This window comes from Lucilia cuprina, chromosome 4 (assembly GCF_022045245.1).
Source record: "Lucilia cuprina isolate Lc7/37 chromosome 4, ASM2204524v1, whole genome shotgun sequence".
NCBI classification, from domain to species: domain Eukaryota; kingdom Metazoa; phylum Arthropoda; class Insecta; order Diptera; family Calliphoridae; genus Lucilia; species Lucilia cuprina.
The window spans coordinates 45,203,391-45,222,521 of NC_060952.1; the positions used below are offsets into that span (position 1 = coordinate 45,203,391).

The following is a 19,131-nucleotide window of genomic DNA, read 5'->3' on the forward strand; positions in this document are numbered from 1 at the left end:
TCCGACTACACTTTCTTACATGTTTATTCTTTAGATTTTTTTCTTCTTTCTGTTGTTGTTATTGTAGCTGTTTTGCATTCAGAGTTTTGTTAACTGCAGTGTCACATGAAATAAAATGATAAATTTCAGAAGACATTTGTCATATATGAATATATGTATATACTACGTTTGAAAGTACAAAAAATCTACTCGTACGACACACATCTTGTTGTATTGCAAAATCATAAGAGAATTTAATAATTTAAAAAAAAACAAACATCCAACAAATGCGGGTTGTATGATTGTATAAAAATAAAAATTATGTTTTTCAGTATATATTTTTAACGAGAAAAAATAATAGGTGTAACCACTTCTGTGTAATTACGAATAATGAACGATACACCGTGTTTTTCTAATTAACGTAAATAAATGTTTTGATCAAGTAAAATCACCCTCGTATGCTTTCTTAATATACGAGGATACTTAGAAAATTTTACAAATAAAAAATAAAATATACATATGGATAGATATTAAAATATTATTAAAATGCCAACTTCTCCAGGAAAAACTTACATTGCAAAAAGCAATGACTAAAAGTGCTAATAAAACCTATTTTCACTACTTCTTCATTACCATTTTAACTCATTCATTTTAACACGGTGATGTTATTGGAGGCAAGTACTTCTACGCTCGCATATAAATAGGAAGGTAAAGGAGTATGTTGGGAAAGTTGTTTTGTATTTAATAATAAAAAGTAGTCAGTGAGAATACAAACCTGTTATGTTAAATGTTTTACTCCACTTCTTAGCTATTTAATTGGGCGTCAAATAATGGCTTTCAGATACAAAGTTTCTTACAGTTCTTATAAAGGAAAAAACTTAAATTGAAAAGTAATGAGTTAAAAAGCTAATAAAACCTCTTTTCATTACTTCTTCATTAGCATTTTAAGTTATTATTTTAACACGGTGATGTCATTGGAAGCAAGAACTTCTACACACGCTTACAAAACAGTTGTTGAGTAAGTTGTTTTGTTTTTTAATAATAAAAAGAGCCGGCTAGAATACGAACCAGGGACGTTTTGTTAGTCAAATGTTCTACGCACTGCTTAGCTATTTTATTGGGCGACAAATAATGGTTTTCACAAACAAAACTAATTTTGTTTTATATTTTGTAAAACACAATTTTTAAAACGCAATTGTATAAAATGTATAAACTAAATGACGAAAGGCGAAAATAAAGTATTTCTATATCAAATTATAAGAAAGTCATTACTAGAGTACTTCCAAGTAATGAAGACGGTAAGTTGCAGTCATTGAAAAGTAAGTGGTTATTGAAGTACAACCCATTACCGAGTTTTTATTTTATTATTATAGATATCGTTCTAGTCAAATATTAAGTATAATATTCGACTAGAACGATATTAGATAAATTTATTTCGATTTTGTTAATGTTTTTGAATTTATCCTTTTCTAAAATGCCTCAAAGGTTTGCTTTCTTGTAATTCACTTCTCTTTTCTGAATTAATTTATTGTATTTAATATTATTTCAAACGTTTTATGCAACCAGTTATTCGACCATCGTATTGATTGAATTACATATAAAACTTATTAAATTTGCACTTTCAGTTAAATAACTTTCGAATTTAACATCTGCTTTATCTGTTGCTCCTTATAGGGGTAAATGTGCTTCACTTTCATTTAAAACACTGGAAGTTAAATAAAAGCACAATTTGGTTTTACTTTAAAATTGTTAGTGTCATAATGGTTGTTTAGATTTATATTTGGACAATTTCGTGTCAAGTAACCCAACATTAAAAAACGATGTCTTGTCTTCTAAAGATATCTGGAGCTAATAAAGCTTATTGCGAAGAGCGACTTTTGAATTTGCATTTGAAAATTAATTAATTACAGTGTACGTAAAATGTCAACTTTCAAACAGACACAGAAAAACGCCGTAACACCTGAACGTAATATTCGGTCGTAGAATCTAGTGACATACTCCGTTGTGAAAAGTTGAGTCAAAATCGGGAGTTAGATCCAAAATTAAGTTTAGGTTTCTTGCCGTTTTTCTTTTTGACATACTTATTATTATTATTTTTTTTTTTTTGCTAACAGTGGGTTAAAATATGATTGTTTTATCGATTTTAATCAATAATTCTCTTCCTATGTTAGTCGTTTAAGAAATAATCAGGATGGTTTCTTGGATTATATTTTTAAAATACGTTTAGAAATAATATAACTTGTATTCTAAAAAGTAAAGTTTTAACTTGTAACAGTGACAAAAAAAATGAATAAAGATTTCAATTCTTAACCATATTTTAAATTGCTGTAACCAAAATAGTTTATACTTATTGTAAGATCTGACAACCGTGTATACGTGCAGCATATTATTTTTTTCTGCCTATTTATTGCTCATTAAACCATTTTTACTTGTAAGATCATTGAAATAAGAAAAATATTTTGTAAATTAGAATTTTCTACACATAATTGTTTTAAAAACAACTATTTCAAGTTGATTTTTAATTATTTTCCTTAGTGTACAATGACTTGTTTTCACAGTTGATAATAATGTTTTTATAAACGCTAAAATATTTTTAGAACTTTAAGAAATTTTAATTTACGAAAAGTGTACAGAAGAAATTGAAATTTAAAGAAATGTAAAATATAATATTGGGATTACACTACATGTATACATTTAAGGATCTTACATATTTATAACCAATTTAATCATATAAATTAAAACAAATTTTGTTTTGATTTAAAAATATTAAAAATTATAAAAGGTAATAAATCATATATTGTATATAAATGTTAATTTAAATGACTTAATAATAATGTGTAACTTAATATCTGAATATTTATTTTGAATAATTAATTTTTTTTTAACTTTTCGACGTAGATGTTTTTCAAAGTCGTTGTCACTTAATGAATTTTTCTAAAATGTGTGATGTGATGGCAGTTCTTTCATGTTTTTGCAAAGTTGATGAAGAATGTTAAGTTTTCGGTCTGTTGAAATTAATTTAAAATTCTTGTTTAAATAAACGACGTATAACGAATAGAAATTTAATTAAATTATTTACAATTATACAAATATGTTCATCAAAAATTTCTAGCTTTTTTTCTCATTTTTCTTTTATATTTTTTGCTGTAACTGTATTTTTTTAAACATTTTTACAGAATTTGCCATATATTCATGGTTTTGTGAAAATCAATGTTCGTATTAATTTTTGTACAATAAATTATAATATAATTAAAAATACATTTGCCTTTGAGTTAAAAATTTGTATCGTATGCAAATACGTTTGCATATACTAAATATAAATGTGGTTTAATTAAAATGTAATTAGTTTTACTTTCGTTTAAGTAGTTTAGTATTTATTTTGCATGAATAGATTTATAATTTAGTCAATGATGTTAAGTTAATTGTTTTATTTGCACGTTTCAAAATGTATTTCTGAAATAGAAAGATATGTATATATATAGTTAAAAATACTTAAACAGTCATAAAACACGTTTAAATAAAATGAAATTACTAATTACATACCTCTTAAATTGTACAATGACAAAAATGCTTTTTAAACATAAAAAATGATTGGCATTATATACATAAACATTTCAGTTATGAAAAATTGCTCTGATTTTTGATATTCAAGATATAGTTTCTTACCCATTTACGGTGTACTAATTTGAGAACATTCAGTTTTTAAGGCTGCATTAAAAAACGGTTAAATCTGGTTTTATTCCTTTTGCATTATTGAGTAGTGGAAAATGCTCTAAATTTATATTAAATCAAACAATATTACTACATTTATTGTTATTGTTTTAATTAACTTCCGTACTAAAACAAGTTATAAACTAAATTTCTTATAATTTTTTAAACAAAGTATGCCAGTTAATAATTTGAAACAAACAGTTTAAAAATAATGTGATAACATAGTCTGTGCATTCCATTTCACTCTGTTTCTAGTTTTTGTGACGGCTGTAAACCGGTAAAAAAAGCGTGGAACATAAAAACAGAAATCCCCTCTAATGTCCTGATTATTACTATTTTTTAATAATCCACATAATCTGGCTATACGGGTGGAGAGTTGCCCACAGGACTATGTCTTGGCTGGTCAGTTGTAGAGGTTCCTTCCGGATCTATGTAGTGGTTGCGGTTTAAACCTAAGTCACATGAAGGGGGTACTTGTATAAATGATTAATATATGGCGATATATAACTTTCACTATAAATAAAATGTTGGATTTGGGGTTGAGTTTATTGGATGTGCTTAACTAAGGTTGGGTCAATTGGAGTGTGGTACAAGGTCGTCACTGCCCCTTCTTTAATTTATCAGCGATTTTCCTACATCGTTAAATGCGGAAAATGAAATCGGTCCATAAGAATCAGAGATATGATATACCCTTCAGCTCACTCATTTCCTATGGAAATTTCAAATGTATCTAAATATAAACTCCTATAACTTCCAAACCCATTGAGGTCCCATTCTTTTTTGTATGTAGCAACAACAATAATTTTTGTCTATTTGTCATAAACTAATTAAGAAAAACAAAATACCCTTTTTTAAGATATTCAAGGAACATTTTCTACTATATGGACTTTGCGATAGGACTTCATGCAATTTTATTGAAATGTCAAAAACGTGTAATCGAAAACCTATCATTTAAAGAATGATACATTCACAATCTGTAGTTTTCATTCAAGTTTTTACATGGGCCAAGCATAGCTATAATGACTTAAAAAATATTCTGAGCCGATCTGTATATTTTATGGTTGCTGACCAATATTTCTATTAAAAAACAAACAGCATTATACCCTCCTCACAATAGTGGTGTAGGCTATAATTAAATTGCTTAAAACAAGAAGTATTCTTAATTTACATATATTTAGTTAAAATGATAATTTTTTTATATTTATGTATTTACTATATTTAAACTAAATCCTAGATAAAAATAAAATATAAAAAAGATCGTTGCTATTTTTTTAATAGTTTGTGTTTTTTATTATTTTTATTTCTGATTTCTTTATTCTAAAAAGTATATATTTATTTTATTTATTTACAATAATAGTATTTTTGTTAATAATATTACAAATATTTATTTCTGTTTAATTCTTTTTTCTTTAGTTTAATATAATTTATTGTATGTAAATACATTTAAAGTTTAGTTATCATTTTTTTTAGATTTTAATAATAATTTTATTTTTTATTGTAAAATGCTTAATAATTTTTTTCTTAATTTTTTATTCTTGATAATTTCTTACAGAAACAGGCCTAAATTTACGTATCATGGGGGAGGTTTTTGTATTTTGTGCCAACTACCATTTTCAAATATTTATTCATATTTTATGTTTTTTTTTTCAATTTTGAAAATTATTTTATTTTTGCATACCAATAAATGTAATGAATATATTTCAAATGTTTGTTTATTTTGTTTTTGTTAATAATCATCACATTAATTAAAATAATAAATAGAAAAAATTAACTGCATAATTTTGTTTTATTTTCTAAATTATTTTCACATGTTTTAGAGGAAAACAATCACAATGAGTTTTTATTATAATGTTTTATATATTATTATAATTTTTTTTTAGTTTTTATATTTTTTTTTTAAAACAAAATTATAAAACTTTGATTTAAACTTTTTTGTTCTGCATAAAAAATATTTACAAAAAAGAACGTAAAAGCACTCTTTATATGATAGAACTTTTAAAGATAATTTTAAAAAGTATTTTTTAAAACCAATTGATTTAAAATATTTGTATGGAAAGTAATTAAAATAAAACATAACATATGTATATAAAAGTGATCGACAGTTTTGCTTCAATTTCATTTCCGAATAAGCCATATAGATAGCGTTATTCTAATGATTTAGAACTCATGTTCCAAAATAATAATAGGTGATAAAGAATTGTTGAAAACTGTACTGATTTCCATTGACATTTGAGTTCTCGACAACTGTTAGTTTTATACGCCGATCACTGATCATGTATTTTAATATTGTGCTTTCACTTAAATATTGGATTTCTCACACGGACCCTGTACGAAACAAGCCTTACCCAGCAAAAACATTCGAAGTACTTCCGAAAGAATTACATTTATCACCACTTTAAGCGAAGTTTTTGAGCTTTTGTGGATGTGATATTCAACGATTTCCTTAAAGCGAAAATAATTCTTTTTTTTTTTAACTGAAGATACATTTTTTTGCTGATAAAGAAAAAATTGCAGAAGTAGCGATTCATTCTTCCTATGAGAAATTTGTCGTAAAATTATCACTTCTGCAGGTATTTTCAGTACATCCATGAAGTAAATTTTACTTCTTTTTAGCATATTTTTTACTGGGTAAATTTTATATACAACTATATACATAAGATCGCATTGTTATATCAACTTAATGTAATGCAGGTGCATAACAGGGTAAAATAAAAGATTTACTTCATTTTTAATAAAAATATTGATTTCAGTTATTAAACTTTAATAAAATTCAGATTATAAATATAAAAAAATTTGCAAATTCGAAATTTCAAAAGTCCTAACATTATCAGTAGGAATTTATAAAGAGTACATTCATTTAAAGTTCATTATTACATTTATGGGACTTTGGTATTTAAAAAGGTATTTTTAATTTATTATATTTTTGTTAAAACATACCTTGAATTCTACAAAATTTTACTAATTTACAATAATTATTAAAAATATAAAGATTATATAGAGAAACTGAAGAAGTTATCTAATATAAAAATATAAACACAAAATGTGTAAAAAGTGCGTGTTGTTGTGTGTTTTGTTACTTGTAATTAAAAATTGTAAACATGTGCCAATTGTTTTTAGTTTTTCTCTTAAAAAATCGGTATACATTATATCCTGCTTTTGAAATCTTTTCTGAAAATTTCTTTGTTTAAGGGTTTTCAAGCCTAAGTATTAAAAAAAAAAACAAAATTTTGTAAATATTCCAAAGAAAAGTATATTGCAAAATAAATAAAAAATAAATAAATTTTGAATTTTGTTTTCTTAATAATTTTTTATTTTGTGTAATAATTTTTGTTGTTTCTATTTAAAATTTATTTAATAATTTAATATTGTGTTGTTGAAGTGTGTAATAAGTAAAGTGTAGTTGTTTTAAAAAACATGTTAAATTTATTCATTTAATTTATTAATTAATAATTATTTATTGTATATCGTTTGGTATATCTTTGTCTAATTTTATGTGTTTTTTCTTTTGTCGTTTTCTTTGTTCTTTTTGTGTAAAACTAAACACAAAAGTGAACAGAAAACAATGAAATTACATGTCTGATTTTGAAAAATCATGCAATTTTTGTTGTTGTTTATTTTCTTTTAGATTTAATTTAATACATTTTAATTATTTTTTAATTATAGTTTTTTGTTTTGTTTATAAATATAAATAGATTTTTTTGTTTGTTTATTTTAATATACCATATTGATTAAATTTATACATTGCAACTTTTTTTAATTTTTTTTTATAAGTAACGTTTTTTGTTTTAATTTAATATAATTTTAATTCTAAGGGGTTTTTAGTTTTATTTATTAATTATTGTAATAATATAGTTTACTTATTATTTAAATAAAATTATTTTTAATTTTCTTTTTATCATTTTTTTTGTTGTTTTTGTTTTTTATATTAAATAACTTATTTAAATTTGAGGTCACATGAGTTGGTTTTGTTTGAGTTTACTTTACTATTATTTTTAATTGTTTTCTTATTTATTTTACACTTATTAAAACCATTATAAAGAAAATAAAACAAATTTTAAGACAAGTAAAAATAATTTAGCAGAAAATATTAAGAAAAAACAAAAAGTTTTAAATATATGCAAAAAATATTTGAAAATTATAAACTTTGATTTAAAACAAAACAAAATACTTTATGATGACAAAATTCTATTAAATATGTAAGATAAGATAATTTTTATTTATAATAACCCTTTAAAAATAAACATAAAAATTTAGACTATTGTTTTATTTTTAGATTATTTTTTAGTTTTAATTTTTTAAATTTATTACAATGTCTGTAGTTGTTGTGTGCAATTTTATTGTGGACTATTTGGCGGTGTAATTTCATCACCTTCGCCTCCTGAACCGGGTTCACCCTTGGTTTTGTTTTCCTTTTTCCATTTCATGCGTCTATTCTGGAACCAGATCTTTATTTGTCTTTCTGTCAAGCACAGAGCATGAGCAATTTCTATGCGTCTTCTGCGGGTTAAATAGCGATTGAAATGAAACTCCTTCTCCAATTCCAAAGTTTGATAGCGTGTATAAGTTTGACGGCCACGTTTGCGTTCTGTTGTTGGTGAAGAAATAGAAAGATATACAAAATTATTTTAAATGTCTTCAAATTAAAATCGAAATATCAAGCCAACTAAATAAGCAGCAAACACTACTTAATAAAAATTAAATATTTTCAAAAAATTACACAGCAACATGCTTTTCTTATTTTAAACAAAATAAAGAAAAAATCAAATAAAACTAAAAATATACAAGAACAACCTTTCTTTGAAATGTGGTTGTTGCTGTTGTTTTGAATCCCCTTTTTGGCATTTGTACTTGTCAAATTCACAACATGTGTTGTGTATGGTCGTCGTCTTATTTTGTATCCAAAATGGGATTTTATGCTCATTATCAAACATCATACCCAAAGATACCAATACAGGCATTATAATACTAAAGTATAAAATAAAGAAAAAAATCTTCTGCTTTGTGTGGATTTCTATACAACCTTGTCTTTTTCGTTTCATTTGTTTTTTATTTTTATTTCATTTTAAATCAAAACGTTAAATAATTATACGCACTGCCTTTAGAAACATTTATTAAAGACTTGCTGCACATTAAACCATCACTCCTAGAATTAGGAAAAAAAAAAACGCTGCCATCTAGCACTCAGGCTGATTATCAAACGATTTTACTATTTTATTTCTTTCTTTTGTTTTTTACCTTAAAATATCTAAAGAAAAGTCGAAAGAGAGAGAAAGAAATGTATGATGCACTTTGCACGGTTGCTAGAAAAGTGCCATCAATCAAGATTGAATGCAAGTGTCACCTTTAAATGGTTTGAAGATTTGTGAGTAAATTTTTCAATCTTCAAACACAAGGTGATTTTTGAAGAAGACAATTATTGGCACTACATTAAAATGTAGTTCGTAGTTGGCGGAAAATTGTTTTTAATGTATTAATTTTATGTAAGATACGTATCAATATCGCTTTATTGCATCGACGTAAAATTTATTCCAAACATCTTTAAAATGTATAAAGAACATTTTTTAACTTATTTGCCGCTATTTAGTATGTTTTAGTTTTTTTAATATCAAAATAGTACTTAGAACTTAATACCAAATAATATTCTAGGCGCCTAACTTTTAAAGTTCCAAAATTTTAATTTGTTTTTGTAAATAATTAAGCGTTTACCATTTACCCACAATTTCTTTCACAATATAATTTTATACATTTGAAACCAAAAGAGACAAAAAAAAAACAAAAATAAAAAATTTGGTTTGTTATAATGACTTCAGTCTTTAAAACTAATCCAATTACATTTAAATATGTGAGAGCTTCTCTTCATATAACATTAAATTTATTTATTTTTGTTGTTTCTATATTTTTCATTTTACCATAATTAAAAAGTAATATTAATTTATACTGCAAAACCCATAAAATATAATTATTTTTAATGATTTCCTTTGAGTTTAAGTTGGAAACAAACTACAAAACGCACCCATTTGCCAGACTTTCATTATCAAAACTTGTGGCAGGCAGTAGTCGACAGTAGTTGATATGGTCGGGTTTCGGTACTGGAGGTGGTGGCAGTTACAACCAAACATGGCCAATGGCCAACTTTATTTAATATGGAGAATATAAAAGGTATGAAGATGAAGAAAAAATAAACTACTGGTAAAAATTATTATTTTTTTCTGTTTTTAATAAAAAATGGTGGTCTAATCGCTATTTAATTACAATACGCTTTTATATCAAAATAACAAAACGTATAAAAAACATTACATTATAAAAAATACAAAAAAAATAGTTTATATAATTTTTTCCACAATTGGTATGAGTTTTTTATGAATGTATGTTGGAGTAATCTTTCTAATAACGATATTCGTGCGTCTTTTATTTAATAGAAATTATTATTTTTTTCCAACTTTGAAGTTAATTTTTAAAACATTTATTAGTTGAATGCGTGTTAGTGGCTGGCTAAAAGATCTTGTCTATACGTTTCCAGCAATTTACGGTGTTTAAAACAATTTTTCATTAGAAAAAAATTTTATTAGATTTTCTATTTCTTTTTTTAACTAAAGAGAATTAAGACCGCTTTTTACAAATTCAGCGTTTGAAGTTTGATGAACAATATCAATTTAATCAAATTTATCACTTTATGTTTGAAACTGACAAAAAAAACAACAACAAAAACACAAAAACAGCAGAATGATAAACGCGTTAAAGGCGCCTTGCGCCATGTGGAAATATATTATTTTTTTTTTTAAATTCTTTTTCTTCTTACAGGTCATCTTTAAAACCAAAGTCATTAAAATGTAATTTTGCTTATGACGGCCCTTCCCCCTGTGCGCTTAAAACAAAGCCCAGCCAACTACTCTACTACTACTACGACGAGGTTTAATAACGAAATCTATACAGAAGAAAAGGTATTCGACTTGAAAAAAAACAATTCAAGGTGTAAAACTCATATTTATAATGCTGCTGTTGTTGTTTTTCGATTTTTTCATAAGATTTTGCGTAATTTATCAAATGTATTTAAGGCAGACATGCTTTCATTCAAAAAAACTGCAAAAAAATCAACAAAAATCCAAATCATATATACAGCAACATCACCATGGGAGATCGTCTTAAACCAAATAAGAAACAAAAAAATAAATAATATTAAACTTAACAAAAATATAAACTCAAACAAATCATAGACCAAAAACAGCTTACAGAAACAGTAGTATAAAAGAATGTAAACTTTTATTGAAATTTTTTACTGCATAATATGTGCAGAGTTTAAACTAAAAGTACTAGTATTTTTATATCATTTTCAGGATCATTGAATGTCATTGTAAATATTGTGTTCAAGGTGCAGTTGTGTTCATTTTTTGTATAATATTATAGCAGCCGCACAGCATAATATGATCTTTGGGTTCATAAAATAGGTTTTACATAAGCCTAAACAATACCGTCGATTTTCAGAATAACGTTTACATACATACATCAAAACCATTCTATCAAATTATGAGAATGGCCATATATTTGACTTGAGTTGCTTAAATATATCAGATTCGAAGTAAACATTATTAAAAAAAAATTAGTCGGTCATACCCTACTATAATTTCCATGTACACATAGTGTACAATTATGTCTCTAACAATAAATTTGACATAAATAAAAAAATGTAGCAAATAGTTATAATTAAGGCAATATTAAAATGTTACATATAAACTAAAATGTACATGGAAAATTGTTTTGTAATTACAAATTAAGAATTTTTTTTTTATTCGAGAAAACATCATCTTAAATTACTGTCTACAATCACATAATGAATATAAGCAGCAGCAAAAACAGATGAAATCAAACAAAGTAGAAATTGTAGTAGATGAAATAAGAAAAAATCTACACAAAGTTTGCTACAAATCCCATTTTTTTACATCAACCAATGATTAAATATGGCCGCCTTAGGTTGTAGACAGACGGACAGATACAGTCATGGACAGTGGTTTTATTTCAAACATTTCAAATAAAGATTTTTTTTAAGAAATTTGTTACATTTACAGTTGATTACATTTTGGCGTGGTCATTTTATGAACGTATAAAATACACCAACATTTTGGTTAACTGTTTTCTTTTTGTAGAATTTGCTTTTAAAAGTTATTTGTGGTTATTTTTCAAGTTTCGACTACTGTTTCGATTACACACTAATTAACCTTTTGTGTATAAAAAAATTAGTGAAAATAAAACCTCAAAGTTTTGAAATGAAACCTCAAAAATATTTAAGTTAAAAATCTCACGGTTGACATTTGTTTTCATTTCTTTTTTTAATGTAAATTTTTGTGTGTAGTTCAAAATACAAATTATATGCCTGTAATTACTTCCGTACACTTTTTTATTATTTAGTTTTGTTTGTTATTATCAATTTTCATCTTTTGTCATTAGTGTAATTATTTTTTATGTACAAAAAAGTACTGTAATAAAATAAAAATTTGTTCATTGTTTTTTAGTGTGTCATAAGTTATTTTTTTCATATTTGGTGTAAGCGCAAAAGAAATTATAATTATTTTTTATCTAGATTAAACAGTAACAAATAGGCAACCATGTTAGCGATTTAACTTTCGCTGTATGTAAGTAAAAATGGCTCTTTGAACTTAGACAAACATGGCTGACCTACTAGCAATGATATGAATATTACTAAAGTTAGTCAGAATTTATCAGCTGCATGTTAAGTAATTCCCGATTCCTGTCAATTATTTTCTATAACTAATTATTACATACTTTCTAGTATGCAATTTAAATTTTTTATATTATATAATCAAATTTTAGAAACGTTATTGTTTTCTTAGTGTTGGCATACAATATAGGCTGAGACCAACTGCATTATTGCTGGGTACTTTATGAAAGAAAATTGAAATCAATCAAAATGATTTGTGGCACATAAAGAATAAAGAAATCTTAAAGAATTTACTAAATGTTTTTATAATTGCGGAAATTACAAGCTTAAGAAACAAAATCATTCTCTTATAAACAAAAATTCAGACACAGTTCTTATGTCGAACAAACGAATGAACATTCTGCTTTTTATGTTCAACACAATTTTATTGTACCCGAAGAATAAATCTCAGTATGTGCGAATATATGTACATAACTATAGAATACATACAAAAATATTTATACCAAAATGGTCACAAGAAACCACACATTATTAATGTTTATAAATTTATTATAGCAACAACAACAGCAACAATAACAAAAGAAGCAACATTTTGCAAAAAAAAACTTAAATAAAACAAAAAAATAATATAAAAATTCGTGTGTGGCATTTGTAATGTCATCAAGAAACAGCCCAACAATGAAACCATGAGGCACATACTCAGACTCACACCTCTCGTGTAACTGCTCGAAACAAACATCTTTAAAAGTTTTGGTTTTTCTATACTTTTCTGTTAAACAAAAAACCTAAAACTGCCAAATCATCACAAAATGACTTGTGCAAATAAAAACCAACATGGGGGGATTCCTTTTGGCGGAGAAAAATATGTTATTAAATTAATAAAAAAAAGGAAAAAAAAATTACAAAGTTAAGAAATTAAATTTTAATAAAGTTTTTTTTTCTCTGCATACTGATTACAAAATAATAAGAAATAAAAAATTAACCAATTTATCAATTTTATTTAAAAAATAGTGAAAAATTATTTTTAATCCTTTAGAGATTTTCCAACAGGACCACACACATATTTTTGCAATAAAAAGAAACAGAAAAAAATGAAAACATCATTTTAATTCTCTTAGGATGTACCCAAATAATATTCTAATATTTTGCTATATTTTTTTACTTTTATTCATTCTTTTTTAGCGAAACCGAATGGTATTCCCAAAAGTCAACTTCCTAAAAAAGAAAGAACTTTCATTTTAGTTTTTTGACACATTTCAGCTGTTATGTTAACTTTTTTGTTGCCCATCTACTTCTGCTGCTGCTGGGTTCCATGAATATTTCCTTCCATCATATCAGGAAAGAGAAAACTTTCTGTCAAAATCAAAGCTAGTAAAAAATGGAATTCCACAAGTTCCTATCATCGAAAAATCAAATTTAGGATTTTGAGTTTGGAATATTGGACAAAATAGGAATATACCAAATTGAAGAAATAGTTTTCGGGATATGGTAAAATATGTTGCAACCTTTGTGATTTTCTTAATAAAGCAAGTATGAATTTATAGCCGACATTACCGACCATATGATACCCTACACCAGTAAGTATGTTAAAATTGTGGATTTTTTTATATAAAGTATTTAATTTGTTTAATTGTGAAAGTTTTTACTTATTGTTGACAAAAAAGAGATTTTCTACAAGAGGGCTCATAGGGGAGAATGCCTATCCTTATAAATTTTGGTAGACGAATTTACGTCTACTTCAAAGTCATTTATGTTGATTTTGATCGTTTTATTAGTAATTATAAGTTAATTTTGACCTTCAAGTCATTTTCTGAAGTGGAGTTTGTATGGGGGCTAGGATCAAATGAGGCCCGATCACTATAAAAATTAGTATTGTCATTTATTGTTCTATAAAACTAATTTTTGTTGTTTTTTTGTTGACATTATAAAACATTTTACGTAATTGTGACCCTAAAGGCCCGATTCGGGGGGTACGGTTGTATGGGCCGATTTCAATAGCGTTCGTCCTTGAACCAAAAAAAGAGTATGTGCCAAATTTCATCAAATTATCTTGAAAATTGCGACCTGTAGCGTGCACACAAGGTTTACATTGACACACAGACGGACGGACAGACCGACAAAGCTAAATCGACTCTGAAAGTGATTCAGAGCCGATTGGCATATTTTAAGGTGGGTCTAAAACCAATATTTTTGGGTGTTACAATCTTTAGCACAAACGCATAATACCCTCCCCACTATAGTGGTGTAGGGTATAATAAAGTTATTCCTATGTTCATACATACAATTTGTGCACCTCTGCTTAATAAATTTTTTTATCATCTGAAACACATACATATATATTTTTGTAACAAATGCAAAAATGGTTTGATGGCTCTTGACAGTGTCTGACCATATAATATCTGTGGAAAAATAAACTCAACAACAACAAAAACACAAGCCAAAACTTTGTATTAGAGACTGTCGAAAAAACACATTTGAAAAGAGAGTAAATTTTTTTATAAAAATAAAAAAATCTAAAGCGAGATTGTCAGTCATTCAAACGAACAAAAAATGGAGGATAAAAATGAAAGCAAGGGTTAAGCAAAAAAATGTTTTTTACAAAATATTTTGTAATTTGTTGTTGTTTTTTCAATTCCCAGGGTTTTGGTGGTTTGTTGGAATATTTCTATTCTAAAATAACATGAATATAAATTTGATTAAATAACTGAAAAGTATTGCTTTAATTAATATTTTTCCTTTTTTTCTCCCTTAACTAGATAAAATAAATAAATATTCAAATATATTTTTTTAAATATTACAGACTTTTTCATCAGTTAAAACAGAGTTTAGAAATCTATAGGGAATTAAATGCAACTTTAATTTTGTTATTTAAAACAAGGGGTTAAATTAAAATTTAACCTGTTTCTTCTGTTTTTTTTTTTGGTAAAGAAATAAAAATAAAATTAGTAATTGTTAAGAGGTTATAATCATTTAAGGTTTTGTTTGTTATCAAATCTCTATTTAATGAAGAAAATAGTTTTTCTTTTGGCTCCTATTTTCAATATTTTCTTTATTTGTATGGCTGACTATCAGTAACCAAACAGTATAAAGCAACAACAATATTTAGAAAATTTTTACCATTTTGGAATTTTCAGCTTGGAACCCATGTCAAAATATTTGACAGCTGACTAAAACATGCCATATGAAGCCCATGTCCCATTGCGAAGCGTCCAGTGAAGCACAAACAAATACACAGAGAATGAAAAAATTAACCGAATGTTTATTGTATTTGTTGAAAAAAAAACTAGAAAATTTTGTTGTTGTTTATTGTTATGAACTTTAGCCATATAAATGTGAATTTTTGTATTGGACATGTTAAGCAAGAAGCATAAAACCATTTTATTGAATTCTTATGGGTGTGTTTTTGTTTTTTAAAAAATATTACTATTGGAAGATTTCAAAAAAATTTTAATAATTTTTAAGAAAGAAATATTAAATTTAAACGTTAAAATCATAATTTTTATCTATAATTTTCTATAATTTAGCAATTTTTTAAATTTCTTTCAAATTCTACTGCTGTATTTACAATTTTACACGTTCCTTTTTAAATTTCTAGCAAAGATTCTTCACACTTTTTGTTGTTTGTCTCAACTATTTGTTATTCATTGAGCGTTTAAACAAACGACAAACAAAAAAGTTTTCCTCAAAAAAAAAATATAACAACATCTTCACGCAAGTTGAAAATTATCTTTTGATCCGTATACTTAAGTATAGCCAAAGGAAACGGATATAAAAGTAAATAAAAATGGCTAAACTTGAATTTCAAAACATTTTCCCTAATAGCCATATGATTGTTGTTATTTTTGTTGTTTTATAAGTGAAGAATGAACAATAGCATCAAGTTGCGAATAATTTTATAATAAAACAATATACATTTTTAAAACCATTATGATGGCCTCTAAAACTCTGCTTTCTTTTTTCCGTAACTTTAATGCCTTTTTAATAATTCTACTTAATATTTTGCAATAAAAAAGAAATAAACGTTTTCCAAATATTAAAATGAAATATTGTAGTTTTTTTTGTAGAAAAATCAGAGTTTAACTAAAAATAAAAAAAAAACAAAATACTAGGAGAAGTTTAAAATTTATTAAATCGGTCTTAATATAAAATGCGTCATTACCCCTTTCTGATTTTGTCATTTGAGTTGCTGTAATTCTAAACTAGAGTTTAAACTTCAGTATTTAAACAAACAAAATTTTTCTAGTTTAACTAATCTTTAAGTAGTTAAACTAATACTGCAAAAAAATCTCATTCACATATTAACGTTATCATTTTGCTTTACAATTTATTTTTTTTCTCTTGTCGTCCCTTCTACTATTTTAAAATACAATTTTCTTAAGACATTTACGTCACTTTAGTTTTCTTTCATAGTTTTAAGCTTAGAAAATCGTCTTTTTAAGTAGTTGTTGTCTCTTCGTTGAGCATATCCTTGACGTTAGCGCGCTTTAGAAAAATCCTTAAAAAAACTTTTAACAGGACAGACAAAGTGAGAACAGGAAGAAGAAAGCAGTGGAAAGTTTTTTGGTTTGATGATTTTGTTGTTGCATACAAGTTATGCTGAAAAGTTTAAGCAAAAGTTGAAGTTGACTTTGAATAGTTTTCTTTTTTTCTTTTTGTTCGTAAGAATATAAATCCTGTTAAGGAGCCAAAAATAGATTTGAACAAAATAAAGTAGAATATACTTATAATAAAAAATTATTTCTTAAACTCAACCACAATTTGTAATAAAAAAAAACGTTTTTTTAGTTACATATTTTCTGTATGTAATTAGGCGCTTATTTAGGCTACGATTTTCAGAGCCTATGAATTGAAGGAGTTTTTGTAAACTTATTTGTAAAAAAAAATTTAATATTTTTATACATTTTATGACGCTTTTTAAAAATTGTTACTCCATTATAAATATTATTTTAATTTTTTTTCTTTCACATATGGTTGACTGTCTAGTAGTATATATAATATTCTTATAATATCTAAAACATGTGCACATTATCAGCTCAAATAAATATAAGTATACAGCAAAATGAGAAAGAAACGGCATGTAACAATTTCGTAATATTTGTATTGCAAGTGTTGCATACAAATTTATTTCGTACATTATACCACAAACAACTCTTGATACTGCTCTTGGAAATTATTATGGATAAAAAACTATATAAAACCAAGACACTTGTTGCGAAAATTTGTTGAATGTCGCTTAAGGAAGAAAAACAAATTTATGACCTCAAAATGAAAAAAAAAAATTAAATAAGGAGTAAGAAAATGTTATCCTTAAATCGAAGGATATAAAATTTTAATATTTTTATTACTTTAAATTTTATGTGGCAAAAAAGCGTTTTATGATATTTTTCCTTTTAAAAGTAACTTAATCTTTGTTTGTTAATTCCCTTTAACATCTTAATTCAAAATATGTAAAAGTTGTTTTTTGGGGGTTTTTCTCTTCCTCACTTAAAATTGTTTTGTCTGAAATCGTGACCTTAGATCAAAGTAAAGCTTAACATTTCTTTCAAGGGATCTTTATATTTTGCTTTTTATTTGGTTTTTATTTGTTGGCCCAAACATATTTTAGAACTTAGTCACGTTTATAGAACTTTAGTGTTTTTGTATTCTGTGTATCTGTTTTTTTTTTATTCATTTTTTCTTGTGTGATATTGGAGACCATAGATGGTCATTTTTAATTTTAATGGATACAAGCAACTTAAACAGGCGTTAAGTGGTTATAAACGACAAAATACAGTGGGGCTGTAAAGGATCTCATTTAAATGCCTTTAAATATATGAGAATTTTGTTAAAAAATTGCTGTTGAAACCACCGTGTTTTGATTTAAATAAGACTGCTCGTGGTTTTGCATTGAAAAAATCTATACAATTTTTATTGAAATGCGTGCACACTGGCTAAGAAAAGAGCAAATTAATTTTAATGAAAAAATCGCAATTGAACACCAATGGAACATTCTACAAATAAAATGACATATCTTTAAGAGATAGTTAGCATTTTAAACCAAGTTTTTATTTTTTTTAGTAAATTTTCAACAAAACTGATTTTGTTGCTAGTGTAAAATATTATATTTAAGCCAAACAATAAGAGTTTGGTTTTCAGACATCTTACAATGCGTGCGACTTCCACTGTTAAACTTGAGAATATGCCCAAGCTTATACTTTTGCAATAATAATAAAAAGCATACAAAAAACATGAATGAATGGAATTGTATTTGGACAACAAACAGCAACAAACAAATAAATGAAACGAGTAAAAAAAGTAGAAATCCAGAAAAACAAAATATTGGTGTTTGTATAAAAACGCGAACCGTCGTGTTCCAAAGATTAATAAATTGATGGCATCCATTGCAGCACATAACGTGTAACTAATGGCTGTAATCAATTTTGCTTTACATCTCAATCTAGCAACAAAAACAACAACACCACCAAATAAAACACGAAAACTAAACTGCAGAAACAAATGTTTGGAAGCAGGATAAAAAGAAACGAAAAAAAACAGAATACATCGATTGTTTTTAAAGAAATATTAAAATTTTTGTTATTTTTGTACTTAACATATGGTCAGCAAACTTATTGAGTTGAAAATAATATTAACAAGTATTTTGGGGAATTTAGTACAGGACATTTTCTCTTTAAAATAATTTAGTATTGACATATGTAAACATTAACAAGTTTTTACATAATATTAGTTCAAAATTTTAAAAATGTTCTCAGTTCAACATGTTTTGCATG

At 25.7% G+C, this 19,131-nt stretch overlaps 1 protein-coding gene across 8 annotated transcripts in view; it reads right to left on the bottom strand.

Moving 5' to 3' along the window:
* Positions 1-7,874: 7,874 nt before the first annotated feature.
* Positions 7,875-19,131, bottom strand: part of LOC111682798 (homeotic protein antennapedia) — a 159,094-nt gene continuing 147,837 nt past the window's right edge. For all 8 annotated transcript variants that reach the window (XM_046948348.1, XM_046948352.1, XM_046948354.1 and 5 more), the window contains one exon: positions 7,875-8,275. In XM_046948348.1, coding sequence (XP_046804304.1) covers positions 8,025-8,275 — 251 coding nt within the window. In that variant the 3' untranslated portion in view covers positions 7,875-8,024. The remainder of the gene's footprint in view (positions 8,276-19,131) is intronic.